The sequence below is a fragment of the Rhinatrema bivittatum genome, chromosome 7 (assembly GCF_901001135.1).
Source record: "Rhinatrema bivittatum chromosome 7, aRhiBiv1.1, whole genome shotgun sequence".
NCBI lineage: Eukaryota > Metazoa > Chordata > Amphibia > Gymnophiona > Rhinatrematidae > Rhinatrema > Rhinatrema bivittatum.
The window spans coordinates 136174211-136202185 of record NC_042621.1 but is presented as its reverse complement, the minus strand read 5'-3'; the positions used below and the strand labels follow the sequence as shown (position 1 = coordinate 136202185).

The 27975-nt window shown below is 41.5% G+C and overlaps 1 protein-coding gene across 6 annotated transcripts in view; it reads left to right on the top strand.

Moving 5' to 3' along the window:
- VAC14 (VAC14 component of PIKFYVE complex) overlaps nucleotides 1-27975 on the top strand; it is a 525003-nt gene that overhangs the window by 388255 nt on the left and 108773 nt on the right. For all 6 annotated transcript variants that reach the window (XM_029609234.1, XM_029609230.1, XM_029609228.1 and 3 more), the window contains exons 16-18: nucleotides 1193-1367; nucleotides 13630-13748; nucleotides 18739-18818. In XM_029609234.1, coding sequence (XP_029465094.1) covers nucleotides 1193-1367; nucleotides 13630-13748; nucleotides 18739-18818 — 374 coding nt within the window. The remainder of the gene's footprint in view (nucleotides 1-1192; nucleotides 1368-13629; nucleotides 13749-18738; nucleotides 18819-27975) is intronic.

Genomic DNA, 27975 nt, shown 5'->3' with positions numbered 1-27975 from the left:
TGCAGAATGGAGATAACATCTACTAGAGAGAATGCATATGGGAAAAGAAATTTAGCGCACATTTTATTTTCTTACCAGTGACCTCAAATTTTTGCATGCTTGTGTGAAGCAATATACAAGATGACGCAATACAAATTTCCACACCAAATAGGCTCAGGTTATCAATTCTTAGATTACCTCCCAGTGCTGTAGAACTCTCTCAAAAATTGACTGTAGCTGGTACATGTGCAATACTAAATAACTGAAAGCTGAAAGTGTTCCCTTCTCCTTACGAATGCTTCACTAAAGCATGAGAAATGATGGAAATGGATGGCCTTATAGTCTGCAAGGAAATGTTTGCAAGGTGATTCCAGTTGAATACCATTTATTAACCATTTTAAAAGGTAATAACTTGCCAACAGTTCCAAACATAAATGACATCTCTTTCACAGGAAGATAAGATGCATGTTTGAATGTAACCCCCTGCTACATCTGGCAGGTTCATATTGAGCAGACCTAGTTAAAATGTTTAATTGTATTTATACCTTTATACATACATGTTCCATAAAAATTACAATACAGTAACTACTTATTCTAGCAGTCAATAAAAATTTGCAGTAATGTTACTATAAAAAGTTTATTAATAATATATTGTCTTGCTACAAATTAATATAATAAATTACATATTTGGGTAGGATGTTCCCAGATTTGGCTCTTGTATCTAGAAAACTTGAGAAGTAGCTATGGCCTTTCTTAATACAGATCAACCAGAACCCAAGAAAAGAGAACTTACTTGATAGCCCTCCTTCAATAAGGCTTCACTCCTGGATCAGAGATACAGCAGTTAGAAGAGGAAAAGGATTGAAAAATAACATAAACATACGTAGACAAAGTACATGCAGTTGTGATTCTGAAATGAATGTGTGATGCTCATTGGACACGTGAGAAAAAAAATCTGATGGAATATAGATAAGCTAAATTAATGCAAACCGGTAAAATAAAAGTATGGATTACTTAACAAAAATATGGTTTGTGTTGAACAGACCATTCTGATTGGCGAGGCACGCAATCCAATTGGTTTTTAATGAAATAGTAGATTAGTTGTTTGGTTGATTGATTAATGCGCTTCTTTTCATGGGCAATTAACTCTGACAAATGAACAATTGTTACTGACTACGCTTATTTTGTGTCATCTGTTTGCAATGTTATACAGGCAACTCTGCCTCCTCCTGAATGCAGAAAATATCTTCCACTCTATGGCAGACATCTTGCTCAGAGAAGAGGATCTCAAGTTTGCCTCTATCATGGTTCAGACTCTCAACACCATCCTGCTGACGTCTTCAGAACTCTTCCAGCTGAGAAACCAGCTCAAGGATCTCAAGACACCAGTATGTTTAGTTTAAGCATCAGTCTCGTGGAATATTGGCTTCCCCAACTGTTTTTCCCTATTCCTTATGCATATCTTTTTGCTATAAACAGCAATAATTTCACAAGCTGCAGAAAATCATAAAGGGGCAGATTTTTAAAAAATACGCGAGCGCGTATCTTATAAAATCCGGGGTCGGCGCACGCAAGGGGGTGCACATTTGTGCAACCTGTGCGCGCCGAGCCCAGCGTGAGCTGCATGTTCCCTCCGAGGCCGCAACGATTTCGGAGCGGCCTCGGAGGGAACTTTACTTCGCCCTTCACCCACCCCGCTGGCCCTATCTAAACCCCCCCCCTTACCTTTGTCGGCAAAGTTACGCCTGGGCGTGGTCGAGGCCTCCGGGGGCTGGTCTGGAGGCCTCGACCACGCCCCCGGGCTGGCGCCATGCCCCTGGGCCCGCCCCCGAAACGCCGGGGCACACCCCCGAAACGCCGCGTCATTTCGGGGACGCCCCCTCCCGCCCCTTTTCGAAAGCCTCGGGACTTGCGCGCGTCCCAGGGCTTTACGCGCGCCGGCGGCCTATGCAAAATAGGCACGCCGGCACGAGGGCCCTGCGCGCGTAAATCCTTCCGGATTTACGCGCATGGCCCTTTTAAAATCTGCCCTAAAGTGGGGAAGAGGTTATTTATTGTTTCTTTAGCATGACACTCAAATAATGTATATGGGGGCCAATGTAATAAGACCCGCAGCAAAGCAGATGATAGTTATGAGCACGGGTTTTGATCACCATGTGCGGCTGAAGCTGCTGCTTCTGTGAGATGTAAAAATAAAAAACTTATGCAAATGATTGAGAGCAGTGCAGAAAGAGAGAATTAAATGACTGTATTATAAATCTAGAACAAATTAATAAAAAAAAAACCCAGGAGACCATGCAATATTCAAGAAGTTAAAGGCCAACAGGGGTAGACTTCAAGCCTTGTTGACTTAAGAGGTCCAATATAAACTAGACTTGACCAGACAATCTATTTTGATCAGACAATCCAATTCCTGGGAATAAACCCAGTAAACGTTTAGCTTGGACATTGAAAAACCAGCAGGTCCAGAGTCAAAACCTAAAAGTTAAGGATGAAAAGGGGCAATATTTGTTTGATAGTGATTTGATTCAGGACCGCTTTTTATGGTTTTAGAAAGAGCTGTATAAAATGGATAATCCCATCTAAGAGGAGGGGATAGATCAGTATTGGAGTCAAATGAAATTGCCACAGTTATCCCCAGAGAGGTTGTAGCTAAGCTGAAAAGAGAGATTTCTGGAAAAGAGATCTTACTAGCAATATCCTCTTAAAACAAACAAATATCTGGGGCTAAATGATTACCCTGCAAAATTATATAAAAATTTTAAGGATTTACTAGCTCCACTTTTCTTAGTTATTTAACTCCCTGTTCCAATCTCCTCATTTGTCTATGACTATAAATTTAGCTGGAGTCACAGTCCTTCCTAAACCAGGTAAAAATGCTACTATATCCACCATTTGTCTCATTCTCTCCGCCAGCAGCTCCACGATAGCCGTGAACCAAAAGGGGCAAGAGGGGGCACACCTGCCTGGTACCCTCTCCTAATGCAAATGAACTCAAATAGCTCCCATTTACTTTAATACCAGCCTCTGGATGAGAGTACAACCCTCACAACCATGTCAAAAAAATGTGCACCCTGTCCCATTTTCTGTTACATTTCAAACATGACAGCCCAATGTATGCAATTGAAGGCTTTTTCGACAAAGTTGACAAGAGCACAGCAGAAACCTTTCTCTCCAACGTCCACTAAATTAAATTAAATATCTTTCTAATATTGCTTGCTGCCTGTCTTCCATGAATGAGCCGAGATTGATCTCCAGCTGCCAAATGAGGTATCACCCAACTTGTGCATGTTACTAGAACGTTTGCTAAAACTTTTAGGTCTAAGTTTAAAAGGGATTTTGGATTATAATATCTGGGTGTACATGGGATTGAAATGGCTCAAACACCTTCAAGGTTTCACTCTTTGTGTATGACATCTAATTTATAGTAACTAAGCTTTTTCTCCCTGTCTTAATGAAAGAGCTAGTGTCATTTGGAAAGGTTTCTGGTTTTAAAGTTAACACGGGAAAGTCCAAACTTTTAAACATTAATTCTCCTGAGGACCAGGTCACTGGACAAAAGGATAATTTTCCATTCCGATGGGCCTATAATGTACTTGATATTTAGGTATCTGTATAGGAGTTAATTGGAGAAAATGGTTCCAGTTCAGCTAGGTGTAGTTTGCGCTTTTAGTGCTGGAAGCGCTACCCCTGATAGATACAGCACTGGGAGCGGGGTAAGCTTTTATCCTGTTCCTAGCAGGGTTTTATTTTTGGTGTCAGAGAGGATGGCGGGTCCAGGGGGTTGGGGGATTGAGGGCCAGTATGTGAAAACGGTAGGTTGGTGGAAGGTTCACACGGCAGCCCAATGCAAAGTACATAGAAACCACAGAAGGATGAGAGTGGTGACCCGACTGGCGGCCTGCTACACTTTTGTATTATTTTGTGGGGCTTCAGGGGCCTGATAGAGCTGGAGATTACGTTTGGAGGAGGAAAGGGTGAGAAAGGGACAACAGGCCCTTTTTTTTTGTACTTTGACAGCGCTGCTTAAACAGATTTCTTTGAAGATATCCAATTAAGTAGAAAGGTATCTGGCCACACCAGGCCAGATAATTTTAGATCAGCTTAACAAAACCCCTCTTTTTTTTAACTGGCTAAATTATAGCCAGATAATTGACTTATCCGGCTACAATTTAGCAGGATAAGCAGCTGAATATTTTAAATGTCTTTTGAATATTCTGGAAATCCTCTTGGCGCTCCCTGACTTCACTGGTGATCGTCTCCAGAGTTCTGAGGTTTTTTGGATATTTGGGCTGCTGTCCTATGCTGATTTCATTTTGAGTTGCTCAGTCCTTAATTTTTCATTTCTGCTACTGCTTGAGAGATGTCGGCTCTGAGCACTTTGAACACTTGAATAATTTGTAAGACTGTCTGATTTTCTGACTGGCGGGTCAGATTCAGAAGCCGTTTTAACCTCCCTGCTGTTGGTCTCTGTCAGCTTGGAGTTCTTTTTAGGCTTAGCGCTTTCCTCTTGGCAGTATTTTGAAAGGGTAGCAGTCTACGTGGTCTTGCTTTCCATGGTTCTTTTAACTAAAAGGATAATTAGCCCTTGAGCTGGAGACAGTTGTTTCCCTGACTGCTGAACTATGAAACAGGTTTTGATGTGGATCTCCCTTGCAAGTTTGCAGCTCTGCTCTTATTATTTCTTGTTCTCTGGCCAATATATCATAATCTCTCCCTGATCCCTTTTCTGAGTCTTCCCAAGGATTAATAAAGTCGACTTTTGTTCACTTTCAGGTTTAGCATTTATACTGTCTAAGGGGAAATAACCTTCTATTGTCATTTTTCCAACTCGCACAGCATAGGACTGTCAGTGACTGACATCACTTATGTTGACCTGATTCTGCCTGTTCACTTAGATGACAAGTGATTAGCTTGTCTTTGTCCCTGTTAACTCCTCATTAGCTTTTAATATACTTTCACCCCAATAGCTGTTTGGTTTCTTTTAACTCTTAGTTAATCAAGTTTAAAAATTTAGAATTTGAAAAATTGAAAACCCAGCAATATAAGAACAAATATAAGAAATATGTTTTAAATGTATACATTAAACCGCCAAAGAAATATTTAAACTAATAATTTAATGAGCCAAAGACATTACCTAATCTTTAATGCTGCTTAACCTTAACTAACACAGATCATAACTAACAGCTAATGACAACTCTCTATTTGACAGAAAATATTCCAACTGACTAGGATCATAGAAGACATAGAAATATGATGGCAGAAAAAGACCGTATTGCCCATCCAGTCTGCCCATACGTCCAATTAATTTAGCATTATAATTCTCATCACCTCCTTAGAGATCCCCTGCATTTATCCCATGCTTTCTTGAATTCAGATACTGTTTTTGTCTCCCCCACCTCCACTGGGGAGCTGTTCCACACATCCACATCCTAAGATTACTCCTGAGTCCTTCTCCCTTTGTTGCTATTCCACTTAACATGACACTTACAAGGAAATGATCTCTGCTCTTATTGCTCTTTTACGTTTACATTTCTCCTTTCTCCCCCTGCATGCTGCAGGGCTCCCCTCCCTCCAGTGCTAGATTATCTTCCTACCAAAAATCTCCACCTCACTTGCTCTGTGCCAGTATTTTTCCCCTGTGTTTTTCAGTTGTTCTAGCTGTCCCAATGCAGGTTCTGCTCATGCAAGCTAATATGCCTGGTGAGCCCTGAGATACTGGACCCCTCTTTCCCACTGATGCCCTGGTCTGCACTCTAGATCCCCACTGATCCCCTGGCTCAGCCCTGGTCTGCACTCTAGATCACCACTGATCCCCTGGCTCAGCCCTGGTCTGCACTCTAGATCCCACTGATCCCCTGGCTCAGCCCTGGTCTGCACTCTAGATCCCCACTGATCCCCTGGCTCAGCCCTGGTCTGCACTCTAGATCCCCACTGATCCCCTGGCTCAGCCCTGGTCTGCACTCTAGATCACCACTGATCCCCTGGCTCAGCCCTGTCTGCACTCTAGATCACCACTGATCCCCTGGCTCAGCCCTGGTCTGCACTCTAGATCCCACTGATCCCCTGGCTCAGCCCTGGTCTGCACTCTAGATCACCACTGATCCCCTGGCTCAGCCCTGGTCTGCACTCTAGATCCCACTGATCCCCTGGCTCAGCCCTGGTCTGCACTCTAGATCCCCACTGATCCCCTGGCTCAGCCCTGGTCTGCACTCTAGATCCCATTGACCCCCCCTGGCTCAGCCCTGGTCTGCACTCTAGATCACCACTGATCCCCTGGCTCAGCCCTGGTCTGCACTCTAGATCCCACTGATCCACTGGCTCAGCCCTGGTCTGCACTCTAGATCCCCACTGATCCCCTGGCTCAGCCCTGGTCTGCACTCTAGATCCCCACTGATCCCCTGGCTCAGCCCTGGTCTGCACTCTAGATCCCATTGACCCCCCCTGGCTCAGCCCTGGTCTGCACTCTAGATCACCACTGATCCCCTGGCTCAGCCCTGGTCTGCACTCTAGATCACCACTGATCCCCTGGCTCAGCCCTGGTCTGCACTCTAGATCACCACTGATCCCCTGGCTCAGCCCTGGTCTGCACTCTAGAATCACCACTGATCCCCTGGCTCAGCCCTGGTCTGCACTCTAGATCACCACTGATCCCCTGGCTCAGCCCTGGTCTGCACTCTAGATCACCACTGATCCCCTGGCTCAGCCCTGGTCTGCACTCTAGATCCCACTGATCCCCTGGCTCAGCCCTGGTCTGCACTCTAGATCCCATTGACCCCCCCTGGCTCAGCCCTGGTCTGCACTCTAGATCACCACTGATCACCTGGCTCAGCCCTGGTCTGCACTCTAGATCCCACTGATCCCCTGGCTCAGCCCTGGTCTGCACTCTAGATCACCACTGATCCCCTGGCTCAGCCCTGGTCTGCACTCTAGATCACCACTGATCCCCTGGCTCAGCCCTGGTCTGCACTCTAGATCACCACTGGCAGCTGTTGTCTCGGCGTAATTCTCAGGTAATCAGAACACTCGCCCAGGAGTGGGCCCCTGTTGCTTAAGCATGGTGTGGTTTTTCTCTCATTTTGGCAAGCCAGAGTGGGCTGCCCCAATCAGGCCTCTCAGCGTGCCATGCAGCTTTCTTCCTAGGCTAGCAGTACTCTTCTTGGCTTCGTCTTCCCATGCAAGCTTGCACAGTTTTTGCCTACTCCAGCAGATAAAATGTAGTTCTTACCTTATGTTCTTCTTTTCGGGATGTTCCCACATTGATTCTTAATGGCAACCCTGATGTTGGCCTGGTTTGCACTTTAATAAATTAGCAAATTATGTAAGGTGGGTAATGGGCTAAAGGGCTAAGCAACCATCATCGTTGATGGCTGTCGAGTGCTCTCTTCATCCCTTCTTCTCCCTGCCTTTGGTGTTTTTATAATTTTAATGGACAAATCTCAAACATCTGACTTCTCTCAGTACTAGATTCTCATACAGCCTTGCAAAACCGTTGACACTAGTGATGTGTGTAAACTAGAGAAGCGTTCTCCTTCCATAATGCAGGAAGATCTAGTTCTGAAAAACAGACTGGATCGGGACTATGAATTTTTTAGGCAAGTGCCACTAAGTTCTATTTAGTGTAAAATTTTGAAAAGAATATAGAAAAATGCATATGGACCAATGATTATACAAGGGCTGAGAGGATAACAGTTCCTTAGCTGAATGTGCATGGCAACCGGCCTGGTAATTGGAAGGTCCTTTGTCAGTGAACGATTATGCAAAGCTGTATGATAATCTAGCATTGGGAAAAGTGAGATGTTTGAGTATTTATAACTTTAATGCCATTTGGGTTCAGGGCCAGCTGTAGACTAACTAGTGCCCTAAGTAAAAAAATAAATTGCCCTTCTTCCCCCCCCCCCCTCCAAAAATACAAGTTCAGGCATAGCACACTCTCTCCTTTAGTGGCAACAGCTCTGGCACAGCATCCTACTCTCCTTCTTTTCTGCCCATCATCTGCCTCTTTCTTTCCACCCCCTTGACCAGCAGCATCCCTCTCTTCTTAACCCACCCTTTGCCCGGCACTAGCATCCCCCTTTCTGTCTCTCCATTGCTCAGAACTTTCTTCTCCTCCTCCTTGCTCAGCAACAACCCTGTCTCTATCCTCCTACATCCTCTCCCCAGGATAGAACCCCCCCCCCCCCCCCACAGGCTGATCTTTATTCATGCAAAGTTTCCCTCCCTCTTACTGGCAGTGGACAGCACTCTAGCACAGTGGTGGACAGTCTGGCCTGTAGTACCACAGCAGTGTTAATAGTTCCTGCACACAGTTTCTATGTTCTACAGCAGACACTTCTGTGCTACATGTAGAGAACCGGTGCTTTGAGCCATCACTGGCTAGTGGCCACCATGGTAGGTTGAAGGTGCAATAAATGAGAGTACAGGTAAATTTCAGTGTGTCAGAATGCTGAACGCTTTGAGGTGACTGTGCGGGTTAGAGATGCAATAAGTGAGAGGAATAAATGAATTTTGCAGTACAATAAATGTGCTGGATGATTTTTATTTATTTTAACTTTTATTTTGTAGTTTTATTGTGATTGTGTTTATTACTGATGGATTTATTGTTTTAACTGAGGCTCATGATTAGGTTGGGTATGATGGTGATTTGTTCATTTGTGTTGGTTGATGTATGTCTTGAGCTTATTGTGTGTTGATGTTATTGTAAATAGATTAATTTAGGGTATTTTTATTTTATGTATTTTAAATTGTGTTTGTTAGTATATTGTAAACTGTTTTAGGGAAGATGATTTGCTGCACTTTAGGAAATTCTTAAAGGCTCACTTGTTTGCTTTGGCCTTTTCTAATGGCCATTCTTCTTTTTGAACTTCTAGCTAGGGGCATGGGTTAGCAAGTAGCACATTTAAGACTAATCAGAGAAAATTCTTTTTCACTCAATGCACAATTAAGCTCTGGAATTTGTTGCCAGAGGATGTGGTTAGTGCAGTTAGTGAGCTGGGTTCAAAAAAGGTTTGGATAAGTTCTTGGAGGAGAAGTCCATTAACTGCTATTAATCAAGTTTACTTGGGGAATAGCCACTGCTATTAATTGCATTAGTAGCATGGGATCTTCTTGGTGTTTGGGTAATTGCCAGGTTCTTGTAGCCTGGTTTAGCCTCTGTTGGAAACAGGATGCTTGGCTTGATGGACCCTTGGTCTGACCCAGCATGGCAATTTCTTATGTTCTAAATCCATGCTGGCTGTGTTCCATTAAAGAATGTTTTTCTAGATGTTCTGTAATGTTGTTCTTTAGAATAGTTTCTACTATTTTTCCTGGCAGGCTAACTGGTCTATAGTCTCCCGGATCACTCCTGGAGTCCTTTTTAACATATTGGGGTTACATTGTCCATCTTCCAGTTTTCAGGTACAATGATGATTTTAGTGATAGGTTACAAATTTTTACAACTAGATCTGAAGTTTTATTTTTTAGTTCTTTCAGAACCCTGGGGTGTATACCATCCAGTCCAGGTGATTCGCTACTCTTTAGTTTGACAGTCTGGCCTATTACATCTTCCAGGCTCACCGTGAGTTAGTTCAGTTCATCTAAATCACATCACCCTTGAAAATTGTCTCTGGAACAAGTATCTCCCCAACATCCTCATTAGTAAACACAGAAGCAAAGAATGAATTTAGTTTTTCCACGATGGTCTTATCTTCCCTAAGATCCCCTTTAACCCTTCGATCATCTAACAGCCCAACCAATTCCCTCACAGGTTTTCTGCTTCGGGTATATTTTTAAAAGTTTTTATTATGAGTTTTTGCCACTACAGCCAACTTCATTTTAAATTATTTTGTAGCCAATCTTATTACTGTTTTACATTTAACTTGACAATGCTTATATATTTCCTATTTTCTTCAAATGAATGCTTCTTCCAGTTTTTTAAGGAAGTTTTTTTGTCTAAAATAAATGCTTTCATCTCACCTTTTAACCATGCTGATAATCGTTTGGCCTTCCTTCAGTCTTTCTTAATGCTTGGAATACATCTGGACTGTGCTTCTAAGATGGTGTTTTTAAGCAATGTCCATGCCTGTTGTATACTCTTAACCTTTGCAGCTGCACCCTTCATTTTTTTCTAACTATTTTCCTCATTTTATCAAAGACAGACACTAGAATTAATTCCCTCTGGCTTGCTTTTTATCTCAAACACACACAAACTCTAAAGAATATACCCCACTATTTTACCTCTCCCCAAACTTTGTCCTAAGTCCATTACCTGCTATTAATCAAGTTGACTTAGAAAATAGCCATTGCTATTACTAGCATCAGTAGCATGGAATAGACTTAGTTTTTGGGTACTTGCCAGTTACTTATAGCCTGGATTGGTCACTATTTGAAACAGGATGCTGGGCTTGATGGATCCTTGGTCTGACCCAGTATGGCATGTTCTTATGTTAAGATTTCCCAAAGCAATACTTACCGATCTTCTTCAGCCACCAGCAAAATGATCTTCTCCTATTAATGCTTCCTCTGGAATGAGAGTTACTGAGATCTTCCCCTGCAATATATCTTGTGCTTCAAGGCAAATTAGAACTGCACAATCCTTTTGCTGTTTTAAACTTTAGTTACAGGCCGATTCAGTAAAGTCCGCGGGAGAGTGGGTGAACGCCCGCTCTCCCGGTGCGCACACAGGCCACTCGCCTGTGCACGCGATTCAATATTTAAATGAGGTCCGGTGGTAGAAATGGGCAAAAGGAGGCGCTAGGGACACTAGCGCGTCCCTAACACCACCTTTGGCCCGGAGCGGCGGCTGTCAGCAGGTTTGACAGCCGATGCTCAATTTTGCCGGCGTCGGTTCTCGAGCCCACTGACAGCCACAGACTTGGAAACCGGTTTTCGAACCCGACAGCCGCGGGCCGACTTCAATTTTTTTTTTCTACTTTTTTTACGCTTCAGGACCTCCGACTTAATATCGCCATGATATTAAGTCGGAGGGTGCACAGAAAAGCAGTTTTTACTGCTTTTCTGTGCACTTTCCCGGTGCCCGAAGAAATTAGCGCCTACCTTTGGGTAGGCGCTAATTTCTGAAAGCAAAATGTGTGGCTTGGCTGTACATTTTGTTTTCTGAATCGCGCAGGAATACCTAATAGAGCCCTCAACATGCATTTGCATGTTGAGGGCGCTATTAGATTCGGCGGGTTGGATGCGCGTTTTTGGCCCCTTACTGAATAAGGGGTAAGGGAAAATGTGTGTCCAATGGCGGGTTAACAGTGTGCAATACAATAAACAAGTCTGATATCAGCTAAGCAAAATAATTAGCAGTTGTAAAAATTACATAAGTAAATTGACAAATGTACATGGGTAAATGTCTTTTGGACAAGTCACTCTATCCTCCGTTGCCTCAGGTACCAGCTTAGATTGTAAGCCCTTTGGGTATAGGGAAATACCTCCAGTATTAATGTAATCTGCTTTGAAGTGGCAAAAAGTGGAAAATAAATATTGCTCTTTGCTCAAAATAGCAGTCCCACCCTGGAACTCTCCTAGGCCGCCTCTTTTTTCCATGTAAAACATAAAGTACGGATAGACTTTTGACTCTTAGGAAATAGCAGGCTTCTTATGTGCACATATATCCTAATTTTTACATGCGCAACTCTGAAAATTCACCCTTCACTGTTACATACGTTTGTGAAGTAATACATGGGCCACTATCTAAACTGTCAGTGTAGTATTTACTCATTTTTACCTTTATCATAGTTCCAAATAAAAGATTGATATTGCCAACAATAAAAACAAATAACAGTAAGCAGCAGGGATTCTGTTCATTTGCTACTTATTTAACAGTAGTTAAGAAGGGAATTTCTTTTGGTGAGTATTGGGGGTCTGGAGTGCAAGGTATTTTGATTGGTGATATCCCAGTAATGGCCCATTCTGATCCTCCAGAGCCACAGACAGGTCTGGTTTTCTGATGTCCACAGTGAATGTGCATGGGAGATGTTTCCATACTATAGAGGTAAAAGATTGATATGCAAAGATGGGGAGAGAAATATTGGAGTGGTAGTGTCTGACAGTCTGAAGGTAACAAAGCAGTGTCACAAGGCAGTGGCTAAGTTTAGAGTGCTGCTGGGCTGCATAAAGATAGGCATGGCCAGCAGTAGAAAGGAGGTGAGAATGCCCCTGTATAGATCTTCATTGAGGCTATCCCTGGAGTGCTATGTTTAGTTCTAAAGATGGAATCTCAAAAAGGATAGAGGCAGAATGGAAGCAGTCCAGAGAAAGACAACCAAAATGGTGTGAGGTCTACACTGAAGGACTTATGTCATAATCCTGATGAACCAAATATGTATACCCGAGAGGAGAGACAGGGGAGATATGACACAGACTTTTAAATACCTTAGTCATACAGTAAATGATAGACAAGAGTCAAACATTTTCCGATGGAAAGGAAGCTGTAGAAGCAGGGTCACGATCTGAAACTCCAAGGGAATAGACCCAAGAACAATGTCAGGAAATCTTCATGGAAAGGATGGTGGTGGTGAAGATAAGAATAGTAATGGAATTCAAAAGGGCATGGGATAAACACAGAGGATCCCTAATGGCTAGATGCTGGAAATGAAGAAAGGGAGTAATCTTTGTTAACCATTGGATCTTTATCTGCAATCTTATACTATATTACTAGATATCTCATGCATATCTTGAAAACCTGACCTGTTTGTGGCTCTTGAGGATGAGCATTGGCCAGCCAATGGTCTACAAAAATGGAAGCACTCACTTCAAAGTCAAAATTGATGTGAAAAATGGAATGCTTTAATTTAAACTGCACATAAAGTTTACAGATGGGAAACCATCTGTACGATCCTAGCCTTTAACCTTGACTTGAAGCAGAAGCAAAACATGCATAGGGGCCAGTCATACTAGTCTGCTCCAATCTGCAAAATTTGCATAATGTTTAAATAACAGTACTTTGTTTTCACGTCAGTTCTGGCTTTGAAATGAGACCTCCAAGTTCTTGCTATTGTATTTTGTGGATTATTTTTGAAAGGGCACCCAAAAATATTTTTCTTGTGTAGTTCCAGGGTTTGATTTTGTTTTCATAGTCCACATGCTATTGTGTGGATACAGATGGTCATGCCAATAGCAAGTTTATCATCGCAGTTCTCCAGAACTTTTTCCTCTAATTCCCACCCTTAGCTCTCTAAGTGCTTCTCGGTAGAATGCTGCTCCCTTAGCCTCCAAACGAGAATCTGTGAACAGAATTTACAAGAGAAAATAATTATTTACCTATAATATTGACTCTCTAAAGAATTATTTTCTTTGTGTACTTGCCACAGACTATTTCTTTCTCCCCACCTTCTTTGATTATTCAGTATTGTTTCCCATAAGTTAGAGAGGTGGTTAGAAATTGAATGGCAATGCACTCAAAGACGGTAAGGCTTTTTTTTTCCCATTCTGTGTCTACGGGAAAAGGCCTTGATGAATCAGGTTCTCAATGGTAATTGATGTCTACTGATTGATGTCATGCACCAGATTGTTGAAACTTTACACTGCAGTGGCTTCCCTTCCACTTATGAGACAAATGTATAGATCCGGGCACTAGTGGGGAAAATAGCAAATGAATTGTACAGAAATGACTTTGTATTCCGTTATTTTAAATGTCAGTTTTGTGTTTCCTCTGCACAGGAAAGCTGTAACCTGTTCTGCTGCCTCTACCGCTCCTGGTGCCACAACCCTGTCGCCACGGTCTCCCTCTGCTTCCTCACTCAGAATTACAGACACGCTTACGACCTCATCCAGAAATTGTATCCTATGGATATTTACATTTTTTTTCTATGGGAAGGAGGTGTGCAAGAGATTAGTTGCTGTAACACTTTTCTTTTATACAGTCCTGACCCTGTTTTAGTTGCTGTGGTACTTCCTTCCAAACCCCACAGCATTACTTTTGTTTCCAAAGTATTAATGATGCGGAAAGCTTGATATAGCACTTTAAATTGGTTTGAACTTTTTTTTAAGTGCTACCATACAAAAAAATATATATAGGACAAACCTTGAAATCCCAGTAAGTATAAAAGTCAAAATAAACAACAAAAAAAGGATCTCCTAGTACCAACATCAATTTTTACCTGCTGGTATTACCAAGAAATTATTTAAAGAAAAATTATTCAAAACAAAATATAATACTCTTTAAACAAGTGAAAAAGGTGCCCCACCATCCTCTCTCCTTCAGGGGGAGTAGAAAAGCATGTAGTCTGTAATCGGGCACCAGAAACACTTGTAAATGTGATTCAAAGTGCAAAACCTTTAACAATGGTAATTGTAATACTTTTAAACTGGAATGTAATCCACATAAATGAAATATATTCAAAGTCCATAGGTTGTATTTCAGTTTAAAAGTTATGATTTCATATTTTAACCCTCTTGGGATTCAGACATATTATGATAAATATATGCTGTTTCTAATTCGTGATCTCTCATTCCAGCAGTAAAATTTGGAAAGTAGCATACTGTGCTTGTGTAAAGGGGACTGCTTTATTCCTTTCCTTTCTGGGAGTGAATTTTACACAGCCCGCATAGCAGTAAAGTCTGCAATCTCGGTAAAGTCTGTGCATACAGACTTTACCGAGTATTTTTAAAGCATATGTACCCATGAAAGTTGACTTGGAAAATACTCGGGTAACTGGCCGAGTACACACACACACACATTCACTTGCGTAAAATTACATCCCTTTGAAGGGCGTAACTTTAAGCACATACGTTTACACGTGTGCTTTTTAGAATCAAAAAAGTGTGTGTATGTACTGACTGCCCAAGCTCCGCCCCTCCGGCACACCTCTGCTCAAGTTTGCATAAAAGAATGCACGAAATCATGTTGCGTGTGTCCTTAGTACACAGACTCAGCCTCAGGCTATTTTCATACAGCCATGTATGCGCATAAAACTAGATTTCATATGTTCAAATGGTTTTGCAAATTACCTCCTATAAGTGAGAGAGAGAGAAAATGGCCTGATCCTCTGCTGCATTAGAATTACAGGAACATTAATTTGGTGGTGTTAGTATTCCCTCAAAGATTGAGAAACAACTTTGCTTGCTCTGATACAGTTGGAGATTAGGAGGAAATCAAAATCTCTCTCATGATGATCTAGGATTTCCCAATTCAGATATACGAGAAAGACATCTGTGCAAAATGTTGTTGAAGAGACCGGCATGCAGCATTTCTTCTTGTGTACCAATGCCTTATAGTGAGGTGAGCACAGGGACGGTAACGTTAAAATGGGTGTGCAGGTGCACATATGTGCATGTGTGTCAGCATGTGCCCAGTCACACGGCAATTTTATATCTGTGCATACATACACGCGTATGTCAAAATAGCCCCGGCACATGTATGTGTTCTGGTTTTACAAGTATGCACCCACAGCCATGTAAAGTCAACTTTGGGCCATGCAAAAGAGGGGATTTTATGACAGGCGCTCATCCATGCCATGACTGGTTTCACCAGTTCTTCCACCAGTTCTCCCAGTTTAGAGATAGGCCCTCCAGACACCCATGGTTCATTAGCCTGCATGCCCCCCAGTTAATATAGACCCTCAGAGATGTGTGGAAATAATTTTACTAAACTTTCACCTCCTCCAAAGCAGAAGTAAATTTGTGGTGAGGTATACCTGGGAGCATGTGCAGGCAGCTAGCTACTTGCATGCACATCTCTTGGCTCTGCCCCATAATGCCCACATTCCACCCTTTTTTTTTGTCCAATGTGAGATATGGTGTGTGCATGTGGGTGGCTTTTAAAATCAGGTGGACATGTGCGGGTCCTACATGCATGCACATCTCCCAATTTTTGGCATGTGTCCAGCTTTTTAAAATTCACCTTATAGAGCCTAAACTTTCAGTCCTGTTCACAGCACAGTGTTCATATGCATAAGCAGACACACAGAGATGAATGCCAGTTGTTTTATAACTGTGCGGCAGGACTGTACACTTTTATAAATCACCATGTAGTTCTGCTCTAAAAATAAATGCATAAGTTTCAATGCAAATATTTCCAGTGCAAAGAAAATGCATACTTTCTATACCTAGTTTATAAACACACGCACATATATTTTAGGTGCTTACAAAAATATAAACGTATGCGTAATAACCCCGATGTAAACGAGGAGACAGGTATTTTAGAAAGTATATGTGTATACATTTTAAAATACTTATTTGCATGAGTACTTGAATTCACCAGTTCACCGATACATGCATCGGTTCATCCAGTCCTCCTTCAGTTCACCTGGACCCTCTATCACGTCACCCTGAACCCTCAGCAGTTTACACAGACCTCCCCCCCCCCAAAAAAAAAATACAGCTAAGTCTGATTTTACTTGGGCGAGTCAATTAGGTGTAAAAGTGAAGGAATAAGTTTGTTTTTCCACAGGTAAAATGTATGCACAAAATGGAAAATACGCAGGTACGACAATTATCAAATAGCATGTATGCGAGTAACCTCTTTTAAAATTTACTCCATAGAAAACACTTTTCAGGGCTGCTTTCTGAGCCTGCGAAAAAGAAGGTGGGTGCTGGTGAGGGCACATGACTAGACACACTGCATGCTGTTAAACAGACATACATTATATTTTTTCAGTAAATGCCAAATTTTCAAAAATCCAAAAATTAATTTGTAGAAAATACTCATAAATAAAGCTGCCACCTTCTCAGTCTTCGACTTCCTCTGTAACTGGTTCGTCTTTCCACAAGTTACCACCAAGCTCCGAGTTTCTCCCATCAGTTAACACTGAACCCCCCCAGTCCCTCTCGCCTGCTACCGTGAATGTCCAAGCAGTGGGCAGTATTCTGAGACCTCTCTAGATCACAGTAACACAAGCTCAGCCCAACTCCACCATTGTCTACCCCTTTTCAATCTCTCTTTGGGGCAGTGCCCCTCCCCCCAAACAACACTCGGTGAGATCCATGAGGAGTGTGCTTTCTACAAAAATGTTGCAGGCAGCAGCTATCCTGGCTGCTGCCCAGAATATAAGAAGGGGGATGAAGGTACCATTTTTGCAGGCACCTGATGTGGGCAGAAGAAGGTCATATGTGACCAGAGCAGGTTCTCTTCATCCTTGCTGTTGAAATCAGCAGCCTCTCTTAAGCAGGGGCGGCTCAAGGGAATCTGCTGCCTGAAGTGAGAAAAGAAATGGCTTCTCCCCCCAGGTCATGGCATAGGTCAAATTAGTGAGAGGGAAAAAGAGATGAGGGCAGAGGTCCCCTTGGAGTCTAGCCCGTTTGGCTATTTGAAATACTGGGAAAGGAGGGATCAGGGTTCCAGAGTGGCAAATAGTGTTCTGGGTTTCTAGGGAAACACTCCCAGGAACCCTACCACCTGCCTCTCACCGCCAGCATTTGGGCTCCTAGGGAAGTGGAAGATGGATGAATGGTGTGGGGTCTGTATGTGATGCACTCTCTCCAGGCTATTGTGTGCCCTAGGCTAGCTTTACTGCCCTGCACAACTTCCTCAGCCCTCCCCACACATAATTAAATATTATACATTTCTAATAGATTTTACATGAAAAGGTACATTCAAAGAACAGTCTTCTGAGCTAAAAATATCACTTAGAACCACGTATATTATTTCCAACCAGAAATTCCTGCATAAAAGCAAAAAGAGACACTCGGAACCCATATGGCATTAAGTCTATTGTAAAGTGCATTAGGCGTGAGCTTGGCCCTCTGAAAGTCTTGATTAAACTGAATCATAATTACAAAATAGTAAACCTCACATACCAAAAAGCACTGACTGCAACACTCAAACAGTAACAACCAGCCTCCTTCCCTACGTGGATCTTCACAGCACTGGCTACAAAAACCCTTTCAATTTCTGGAAGCGCACTCTATCTCCTGTATCTTCACTGTCTCCCTGGCTTGTCTGCTATTTTTTACTCTCCCTGTGTGGTTGAGGCAGCTACTTTATACAAGTGTTAATTTCTCAGGCTGCTGAAGAGCAATTCTGTTAATAGACTTCCACCTAACCCAGGCATTCCTGATCTTTGAAGGGGCAGAGAAGGGAGGATGGGGAGGTAAATAATTAACCTGCCAAAAATAAACAAAGACTGATGGCCTCAAACTTTTACATGACTAGCCCAAGGACAGTGGTGTTTCCCATTCGTAGCCTCCTTAAAGGCACAGAGGATCATGGGCTGGCAGCGATTCCAGTGCCTCCAGACTCTCTAACTCCTGCACGTTTAAGGGCTGACCCTGCTGCTGGGAGTAGGGGCCTGAGACACAGGTAAGGGAGCAAAGGTCCCACCTGTTATGCCTCTGCTCTCAGGCTGGGATGTCTCATGGGTGTCTCTCTCTGTTAGGCTGGGGGCATCATGGCAGTCTTTCTCAGGCTGTGGTAGGGTGGGGCATGTCTCCTTGCAGTTTCTGTCAGGCTGGGAGGTCTGATGGCTGTCTGCCTACCTGCCTTCCTTTTGCCTGCAGGGCTGAAATCAACTTCAGCTTTTGAAGGCAGCACTGAGACAGGCTAGTGCACCAGCTCTACAAATGCACCTCTTTCCTGAAATGGCCCCAGAGCACACCTACCATCCTGTGGCAGTCAAACCCAGATTTATCCCCATTTTCAAGGGACAGCCTTCTTAGAGAGGGTGCATGCTCTAGAAGAACAGTTGATGTACTAAAATTTCCTGGTGGAAGTTCAATTTTTATTTGTTTTTCTTATCAGCAAAATATACAGAGGGTGTGCCCACCCTGAGCTAGAGTGAATATATTCTCAATTTTCTCTTTTAAATGAACTACCTTAACAAAAATGTGTAGTGGAGACCTGGAGGTGACTGTGGATTTCCTTACCGAAGTAGACAAACTGGTGCAGCTCATTGAGTGTCCAATCTTCACATGTAAGAAACAGATAAACCTCAGTCTCTTTTATTGTAGTATCAAACAGTTGCTTGTGTACACATGTTCATGTCCTTGTAAATGCATTAATATGATATGCCTTAGTTTTTGCTTGCTTACATATGGTATACCTACAGATTTATTTTATGTTCTGTAATATGCATGTCTAGAGCTCTGTTGTATGAAATACTTTAATGATATAGAAATGCAGAAATATGTCAGCAGGAAAAGACCATATAGCCCATCTAGTCTGCCTATCCATCTAATTTAGCTAGTCCTTACAATTCACACTTCCTCAGAGATCCCCTGCATTTATCCCGTGCTTTCTTGAATTCAGGTACCATTTTTGCCTCTACCACCTCCACTGGGGAGCTGTTCGACATGTCCACCATCCTCTCTGTAAAGAATTATTTCCTAAGATTACTACTGAGTCGACCTCCTTCCACCCTCATCCCATGACCCCTTGTTCTAGATCCTCTTTTCTGTTGAAAGATGCTCGCTTCCTGTGCATGGAAACCTTTGAGATATTTAAATGTCTCTATCTTATCTCTCCTATCTCACCTTTCCTCTAGGGTGTATAAATGTTTACATCTTTAAGTCTAACCCATATGCTCTAGAATGAAGACCGCTGACCATTTTAGTAGCCACCCTCTGGTCCATCCTGTTTTATATCCTTTTGAAGGTGCGGCCTCCAGAATTGTATACAGTATTCCAAGTGAGGTCTCACCAGGGACCTATAGAGGGGCAATATCCCTTCCTTTTTTTCTGCTGACCATTCCTCTCCCTATGTAGCCAAGCATCATTCTGTCTTTTGCCATTTCTTTATCCACCTGTTTAGCCAATTTAAGATTATCAGATATGATGAGCCCCAGATCCTGTACTTCCTTTGTGCTTAGAAGAATTTCACCTCCAGTACTGTACCTTTCCCTTAGGTTTTTGCAACCCAAATAGCAAAACAAATAGTATTTCACCAGTAGATATGTGAGACTTGATAACTACTGAAATGAGAGAGAAAACAAAATGGCACATTATAATAGTTTCTGTGCCTAACATCAACATTTGTTTACAAAGCAATGTTTACAATAAACAGTATTGTGCTCACATTGATGTAAAGGGGCAGAACCCTGCAGTAGCATGGAAGAAAGGGCATTGGGGTGCTAGCTGATGGAGTCCATTTTTAAATAACCTGTACACGTCAATATTTTAAAAAGTATCTATTTCAACTAGTAAAATTGTATTGTTTAACTGTTAAGTCACAATCTATAAACACTTTAAAACATTTAGTGGTTTCCATCAGATTCTCTGGTGTCAATATTGCGCTATGAGAGGAGATAAAGTTAATCAATTAACTTTAACTATTTTAATTGTCTGGATTTTCAGCTTCACTTAATATAGCTGGATATTCAGCAGCTGTCACTTATCCAACTAAGCAGTGTTAGGCAGGTTTTGAATGTCGAGCTCATTGTGGCATGATATGCTCATTTTTAACCGCATACAGGGTAGACAGTTTTTTTTTTTTACACAAATAAATGGCCTTTGAAAATTGCCCATTTTCTGTGCAGGTGGCCAAAAGGACTAAAATAAAGCATTCACACTTGCCAAAATGTCAGCATTGTTTTTCACCTATGAAAATGTCTCCTCGCAGTCCAGCTAAAAGACATGCACTGTGGTTGATCACATGGTCTGCTAGCGCGGCAGAGGAGAGTAATTTTCAACCAGGTCATTTTACCCAAGTTAATAACTTTTGAAAAATGTCTTTTTCATGTTTCATCTCCCAAGGGAGAATATTGCATAAGGGAGGTTATTCTTCCTCTGGCTCTTCTTGTGTTATATACATGTGCATTTCTAATTTGGTATTTCCTTGTTCTTGTGTAGTAGGCAGGCATGTTCTGTCCTCTATCTCTTCGCAAATGATACCATTGGGCAAATGGAGCAGAAGTGATAAAAGTTTAGCTGGAAGAGAGAACCTCCATTTGAAACATCCATCAGGGATGCTGGCATGCAGTAACCCCACAGAAAACCAAGAAGAAAAGCTAACTGCATAGATGCAGCAATGAATCAAACTAAATCTGAGCAGAAAAAGTTTCTTCTCGGTAGATAAGCAGGATAAATAAGCCATACTACTGAGTGATATCTTATTATCCAACAGCTCTGATGGGGAGCATTTCACCAGAGCTGTAGAAAAGCATAAAAGGCTTTACTTGATATGTGCAGGATTTCCCACGCTGCCACTATGCGGTGCCCCCTCAATCACTTCTTTGCCCACAGACTTGGACAGATGCATTTCCTCGTTCTCAAATACTTTTCTCATGATTTGGGTCTCCTCAGTTTTTCTTCCTGCTCCTCTTATATTCTTTAGAGATTTTTGGCACATCAAGTAAGTTCCATTTATTTTGTAACAGCAGGTGTTGGGCTAAAGAATTTTTCTTCTCCACTGAGTCCTATTCAGTCACCTCAGTTGGATTCACATTTTTCAACACAGTTTTGTCATCTGATTTCATTGTCAGTTTTACAGTGGAACAGAAGCAAGCCTGTGGATTCAAGTGGTACTCAATGTGCAGTCAAAAGATATCCAAGACATAGGTCATGATGTCCCTAATTGTGACATCTGCACAAAGATGTTACCTAGGGCCATGAACCTTCAAACTGAATTTGATTGATATTTGTGATTCAGTGCAAAAATCTGATGCACTGTATCAAAGGACCCAAGTGCCACAGTGACCGCTGGTGATCTTTGGCATTGAGGGGGGTCATTCAATATCCTGAAAAGCGAGACCTAAAAAGAAGCCCAGGAGCAGAGAGTTTTCCTTCTCCACCCACTCAATGCACAAGAAAGATTCCTCAGAATCAAGTTTGGGCATGAGGAAGCATAACATTAAGTATCATATGAAGATACTGGAGCATCGGCATCATTCTCCAACAATGGATGTACCCAAGAGCAGGGAGATGGTGGCAGTAGCTTTTCTACTCCCAAGTCTCTTCATTCGGAGGTGAGTTCAGCCTCTCATAAGGAAAAATAGGCACAGTGGTAAAGAAGGGATGGCCCTTTATTTAAAATAGTGGGGTCATTTGAGATGGTGAGCCTGGAGGGATGCTGATCACTGGGCTCCAAGCACCATCCACAAAAATTCTGCATTTATCGTCTGCATCAAGTATCCATCTGTGCAAATTTTACCAGTTTGTAACCCCCTTCATGTCGATAGATTGCTATAGGTAGTGATCGCTGGGGATGATGCCCATAAAAGGCGGAAAAAAAGATAAAGAGCTGATTCAGGCAGGACTGGCAAAGATGGCGGGGAAATGAAAGGAATGGGGCCTTCAACTATCAGTGAGGAATCCATGGTAGCAGAGGCAACTAACACTGTTGGGGAAGCTGGCAGAAATATCAGATCAGATTGCCGACCTAAAAAATACTCTTTCTAAGCTAGGCCCTCAACTCGATGCAGATGAAGGCCGCATTTCACTACTAGAAGATGAATCAGTGGTGCATGAATCGAAAATAAAAAAAAAATGGAAACACAATTATTGGTACATGAAAGCAAATTGGAAGATGTGGAAAACCGTTCTCGATGAAATAATTTGTGTTTTGTAGGATTTAATGAGAATTTGGATGAATAGAATTTGCTGAACCTTTTAGCAACATGCTTACCAGAGGCCCTTGATTTACATAATCTCAAGGGCCAGATCATTATTGAGAGAGCGATCGGCTGGCAAGACAGCAAGAGGGGGAGGCGAGAGGTGGAGATGAGACTCTGAGTAATACTTGCCAAATTCATCAATTTTATGCACAAACAAACCGTTCTGCAGGCCTACTGTAAATGTCAAGATATCGCATATGACTTGCAAAGGATAAGAATTATTCAAGATTATTCTTTAAAATACTCCCAGCAATAGAAGGAGTTTGCTTCAGTCTATACCTCTCTCATTTATCAGCAGAAACACTTCGTCTTACAGTTTCCAGCATGCCTTCATATATGGTATGAGGGCACTTCTAAGATTTTTGAAGTGCCAGAAGCAAAAAGGAAATTTTTATCAGCGATCTAAGAGATGGGACCTGGCAGCATATGGGTTGGGAAGGAAGTGGTGTCCCCGCTCTTTAACGAGCTACCTTCGAGAATTTGCTTATGACTTTTCAAAGTTTGGAAAGTAGTGGCAAGTGATTTGTATAGATTTAAGGAAAGCAATTTGTTTTTAGCATTGGCTGCATTGCAATATTTCAAGGGGGGATCGCTGGAAGCGGTCTCATCTTTCTGACACAAAGAGGTTCTTAATCTTACCTGATTTGGAATATTTGATCGGGCCTCAGCAAGAAGGATCTGCTAAATAATGGCTAGGCAGATAAGTACTTATTTCTTCCTGGATACTGAATTTTGTTTGGATTTTACAGAAATATTGATGTGAGATCTATCTATGCTTGGATATACATAACCATTATGCTTTTTGTTTTCTAATGCTCTTATGTCCACAGATTTGAAGAGGCTCTGGGGGAGATCACTTGGAACAGTCCTCCCTAGAACTGGAGCAGTGATCTGGGCTGAAATTTTGTTCAAATCTTGAGTATTATATTAGATTCCCAGAGACTTTACATGATTATGGGGGAAGATGGGTTGAGAACTACAGTGATTTCCGCAAGCAGAAAAGATATGCTGATTTCAGAGATCTGAAGTCTTGTTATATATATATTGATAGGGCTTGACAATGCCACAGCCAGGTTAAACAATAATTTTGGAAGGAATTTGAATATTGTGGGTATTTTAATTGCAGGATTTTGGATAAGGGGTGGGGATGGCATTCGAACACACTGTAGTGACCTCCAGCTCTAATATGGTAGAGCAAATGTTAAGGGAGGGGAGACAAGGGGGGGTGATTGATGAAATTTGTTATGGGAACTGGTTGTTGTCTTGGTGGATGGGTGAGGGGAGGGAGAGGCGGGGCGAAGAGTTAGGCCAAAATTTCAATACCGTTTTGTGCTATAGGAAGGGGCGGTTGTATGGGAAGTAGGCTTCATATGTTTTGAGGCATACACATAGTCATCTCACTGTATTTCTGTTTTGAAGGAGAAGGGGAGGTGTTCAGGCTGGGGAATACCTACTTTAGGGTCAATACAGAAAGATCAATACTAGTATGCATATATAACAAGGTGTGATGACCCCAATTAAAATAGTGACATGGAACGTATGTGGGGTGGGATTAGCGATAAAAGATACAAATTACTACATGTGATGAAATGGTTTCATACAGATATTGCTTTTCTTCAAGAAACTAGGTTGACAGATCAAGAACATGGTAAGATGAAACAACAATGGGTGGGACAAGTTTTTCTGCTTCATCCAACACTCAAAGGCTGGGGTTGCTATTCTTATTTATTGTTCTCTTCTTCTTTTCGAAAACAAAGAATAATTCGGATCCGGAAGGTAGAAAGATCATGGTGGAAGGGTTGCTGTTTGGGAACAAGTGGTAGTGGGCTCTATTTATGCCCCTAATACATATAAGCATATTTTTTTTGTGACCTTGATCAATCTTTCTTGCATAATATTCTGATACCCTCTTGTATTTGGGAGGAGATTTTAACTTCATTTTTTATCCCACTATAGACAAATTGCCAGACAATTTGAAAACTTCTATTCAATGTACTCGGAGCATGCCTTATTTGTGCAATTCCCTTAATTTAATAGATGTCTGGAAGTGTCTGCATCCAGGGGAAAAGGATTTTACTCATATCTCCAGAGTGCATAAGACTCATTCTAGGATAGATTATGTATTAATTACTGAAGTAAATTTTTCTCAAATCTCTAAAGTAGAAATTGGGCCACTGGAAATTTCCAATCATGCCCTGGTGTGGATGGACTGGAAAGGCATAACTCCACATGATTTAACACCTGTGGAGATTTCTATTATATTAATATGAAGATAAAAATTTTAAGACATATCTTAAAGAAAAATGGGAGGCTTACGGCAATTTTAATGAACAACATTGATCTAACCCACTCTTATTTTGGGAGGCAGCCAAGGCTGTATTTAGAGGGAACATTATAGCATATACAGCCCATAAGAAAAAGATAATAGAGAGATTTTGAGATTGGAAACTCAGTTATGTAGACATAAACGTAAATTTCAACAAAACCCCACCCCAGCTACAAAAACGCAATATCTAGCAACACAAATTAAATTAAACATTCTATTGCATAAACACATGAAAAACATGCTTTATTTTCACCATAGGTTTTTTTCTATACAGTAATAAACCAGATCGCATGATGGCTAATTTAGTCAGGCAAAAAACAAGTAAAATGTTTGTTGCAACTATGTGAGATGAGTTGGGGAAATTGGTTCAATATACTGAAAACATACAAAAATTTTATCAATACTTCCAGGATCTATACACAGCTGAAAGCGGGAATCTTTCGGATATGAGAGAATATTTGTTGGCTTCCTCTCTATCTAAGTTGACAGAGCCTCAGCTGGGACTTTTGAATTCACCAATTATAGCTGGGGAAATTTGGAAGGTAATAAAACAGTCCAAACTATTTAAATCTCCAGACCTAGATGGCTTCCCTAGGGAATTTTATAAATTGTTATAAGAGGAAACAAGTAAATTATTGGAATTGGTATTTGAAGCTCTATCACAAGTTGAGGAAATACCCTATGGGGTGAACCGAGCTACTATAATAGACTTACCTAAGCCTGGACGAGACCATATGCTACTTGGAGCATATTAGCCAATATCTTTGTTGACCTACAATATGAAGCTGTTCTGCAAAGGTAATGGCTGATAGGCTAACTCCCTTTAAAAGATTTGGTGAGTTTGGAACAGGTGGGCTTTGTGAAGAGAAGGGCTTCTCTAATAAATGTGCAGAAAAAATATTGGCCACAATGAGGTATGTGTCTCAGAATCAGAGTGAAATCTCTGTTGATCAGTTTTGATGCTGAAAAAGGCATTTGACAGAGTGAATTGGTTGTTTCCTTTTGAGTCATTAAAAGTATGTGGATTTGAAGAGCCTTTTTTGCATTTTCTTTCCTTGTTATATAAGAATCCCAGGGCCAGTGTTCTAGTGAATGGATACTGTCTTCCAACTTTGCTCTTAGTAAAGGCACCAGACAGGGATGCCCAATGACCCCCTTGCTGTTTGTTTTACTTTAGATCCTTTAATACGTTGCATAATAAACAATTTGAATATTAAGGGTATCAACATACACTTAAGTCAGTTCAAGTTATTCGCCTTTGCTGATGACTTGCTATTACAAGTCTTAGAGCCTGAATTATCCCTGCAAGGACTGCTGCACAAGTTTAGTGAATACGGACCCCTAATAAGCTTCAGACTGAACCTTGACAAGTCTGAGGCTATGGCAGTGGGAGACTGGCCAGTTCACCGATGGCAGGGGATTTTCCTTTGAAGTGGGCAGCTGATAAATTATGATATCTCAGCATTTACTTACCTAAGGATTTTGAGCTTACTATATGAGGCTAACATACAGTGAGTTTTAGAAGTTACAAAAAATACTATAATGGCATAGGCCCCTCTTAATATTTCTCTTATTGGTAGAGTATATCTATTTAAAATGATACTTCTTCCCAAATGGTACTTCTTCCCAAATGGTTATATGTTTTTTGGCTTACTCCCTCTTTTTCTAACAAGATGTACATTGTTTTTCTACTACTGAAGGAATCATGAGATTCTATCTATGAAGGGACGGAAACCTCTCATGACATTAACTCAGCTGAAAGCACCCTGGGGGAAAGGTGGTTTGGGGCTAACTGATCTCAAACATTCAGCATAGCGGTGGATTTGTGTCATGTGGCAGATTGGCTTCAGGGAACGGCATATACTGGACGAAGAATTTGACGTTGGATTGGTGTTCCCCATCTCTATCCCATATGTAATACACCTTGTTAATAGTCAGCTATCTGACCTTTTAAGGATTTCTTGTTTGATTGAACCATTCTGTAAACCTGGCGGTGGTTTTTTGGGTAAATTACATCTAAATAGGACTCTATTGCCACTAAATACCATTAGTGGGCAATAGAACATTTGTTCCGGAAATGGAAAGAGGTCGTTTTGTGAAATGGCCAGATTTGCAGGCTGTTGGTGGTAGGCCAAATGGTGAATGAACAGGGGAAGGTCTATCTTTCAATGGGTTACATGCAGCTTTTGACTTGGCATACAGGGACTATTTTCATATTTAAGGTCCCTTCTGAATTCACCAAGGAGCATTGAATAATGTTATAGGAGTGGTTCGATATAGAAGACCCTGGAGACATTACTCTCTTCTTTTCACAAATTATTGATCCGCATAGAACCTTATGAAGCTACAGGCACAAATGGGAGGAAGAGCTGGAAGTGGTTCTTCCCATGAAACAATATAAGGCATGTTTTGCTGGTATAGCAGCTATTAAACTAAATCAAAGAGGAAAGCCAACAGTTGCTCAGCAGCACATGGTTCAGAGGGAGGTATCTTCGAAGGATACTAATAAAGCATTAGAGTTAGGCATCCCAACAGAGAGGTTCCAATAAGAAAAGTAGTCTAAGTGCCTATAATAAAAAACTCACCTGCGCTAAAAGATTCCTGTTTATCCCTATCAACTGAAAAGCAGAATGTTAATACAAACAAAAAACACACTTTGAAATGTTTGTATGCTAATGCCAGAAGTCTAAGATTTATTATTATTTATTAATACCAGTCACTTATTTATACCAGTCACTTTAGATATATATGTACATTATTATTATATTATTTAGCAACCCTGATTGGTTAAATTATAAACCTGTTAATGCTGCACGAAGCAAATATATTCTGCTTAGCTATTTTGTTAAAAATGTTATACTGTTATTATAGTTACTCTGTAAAAAGCTGTTAAATGGGTTACAGTGTAAAGCTATGTTGCTGACTCCATGTTGACTGTAAACCGACATGATGTCCAACAGCGAATATCGGTATAGAAAAAAACCTTAAATAAATAAATAAGAAGTAAGATGGGAGAATTAGAGTGTATAGCAGTGAATGATGACATAGACTTAATTGGCATCTCAGAGACATGGTGGAAAGAGGATAACCAATGGGATAGTGCTATACCAGGATACAAATTGTATCGCAGTGACAGAGAGGAGCATCTTGGTGGCGAGATGGAGCTTTTATGTCTGGGATAGCATAGAGTCCAAC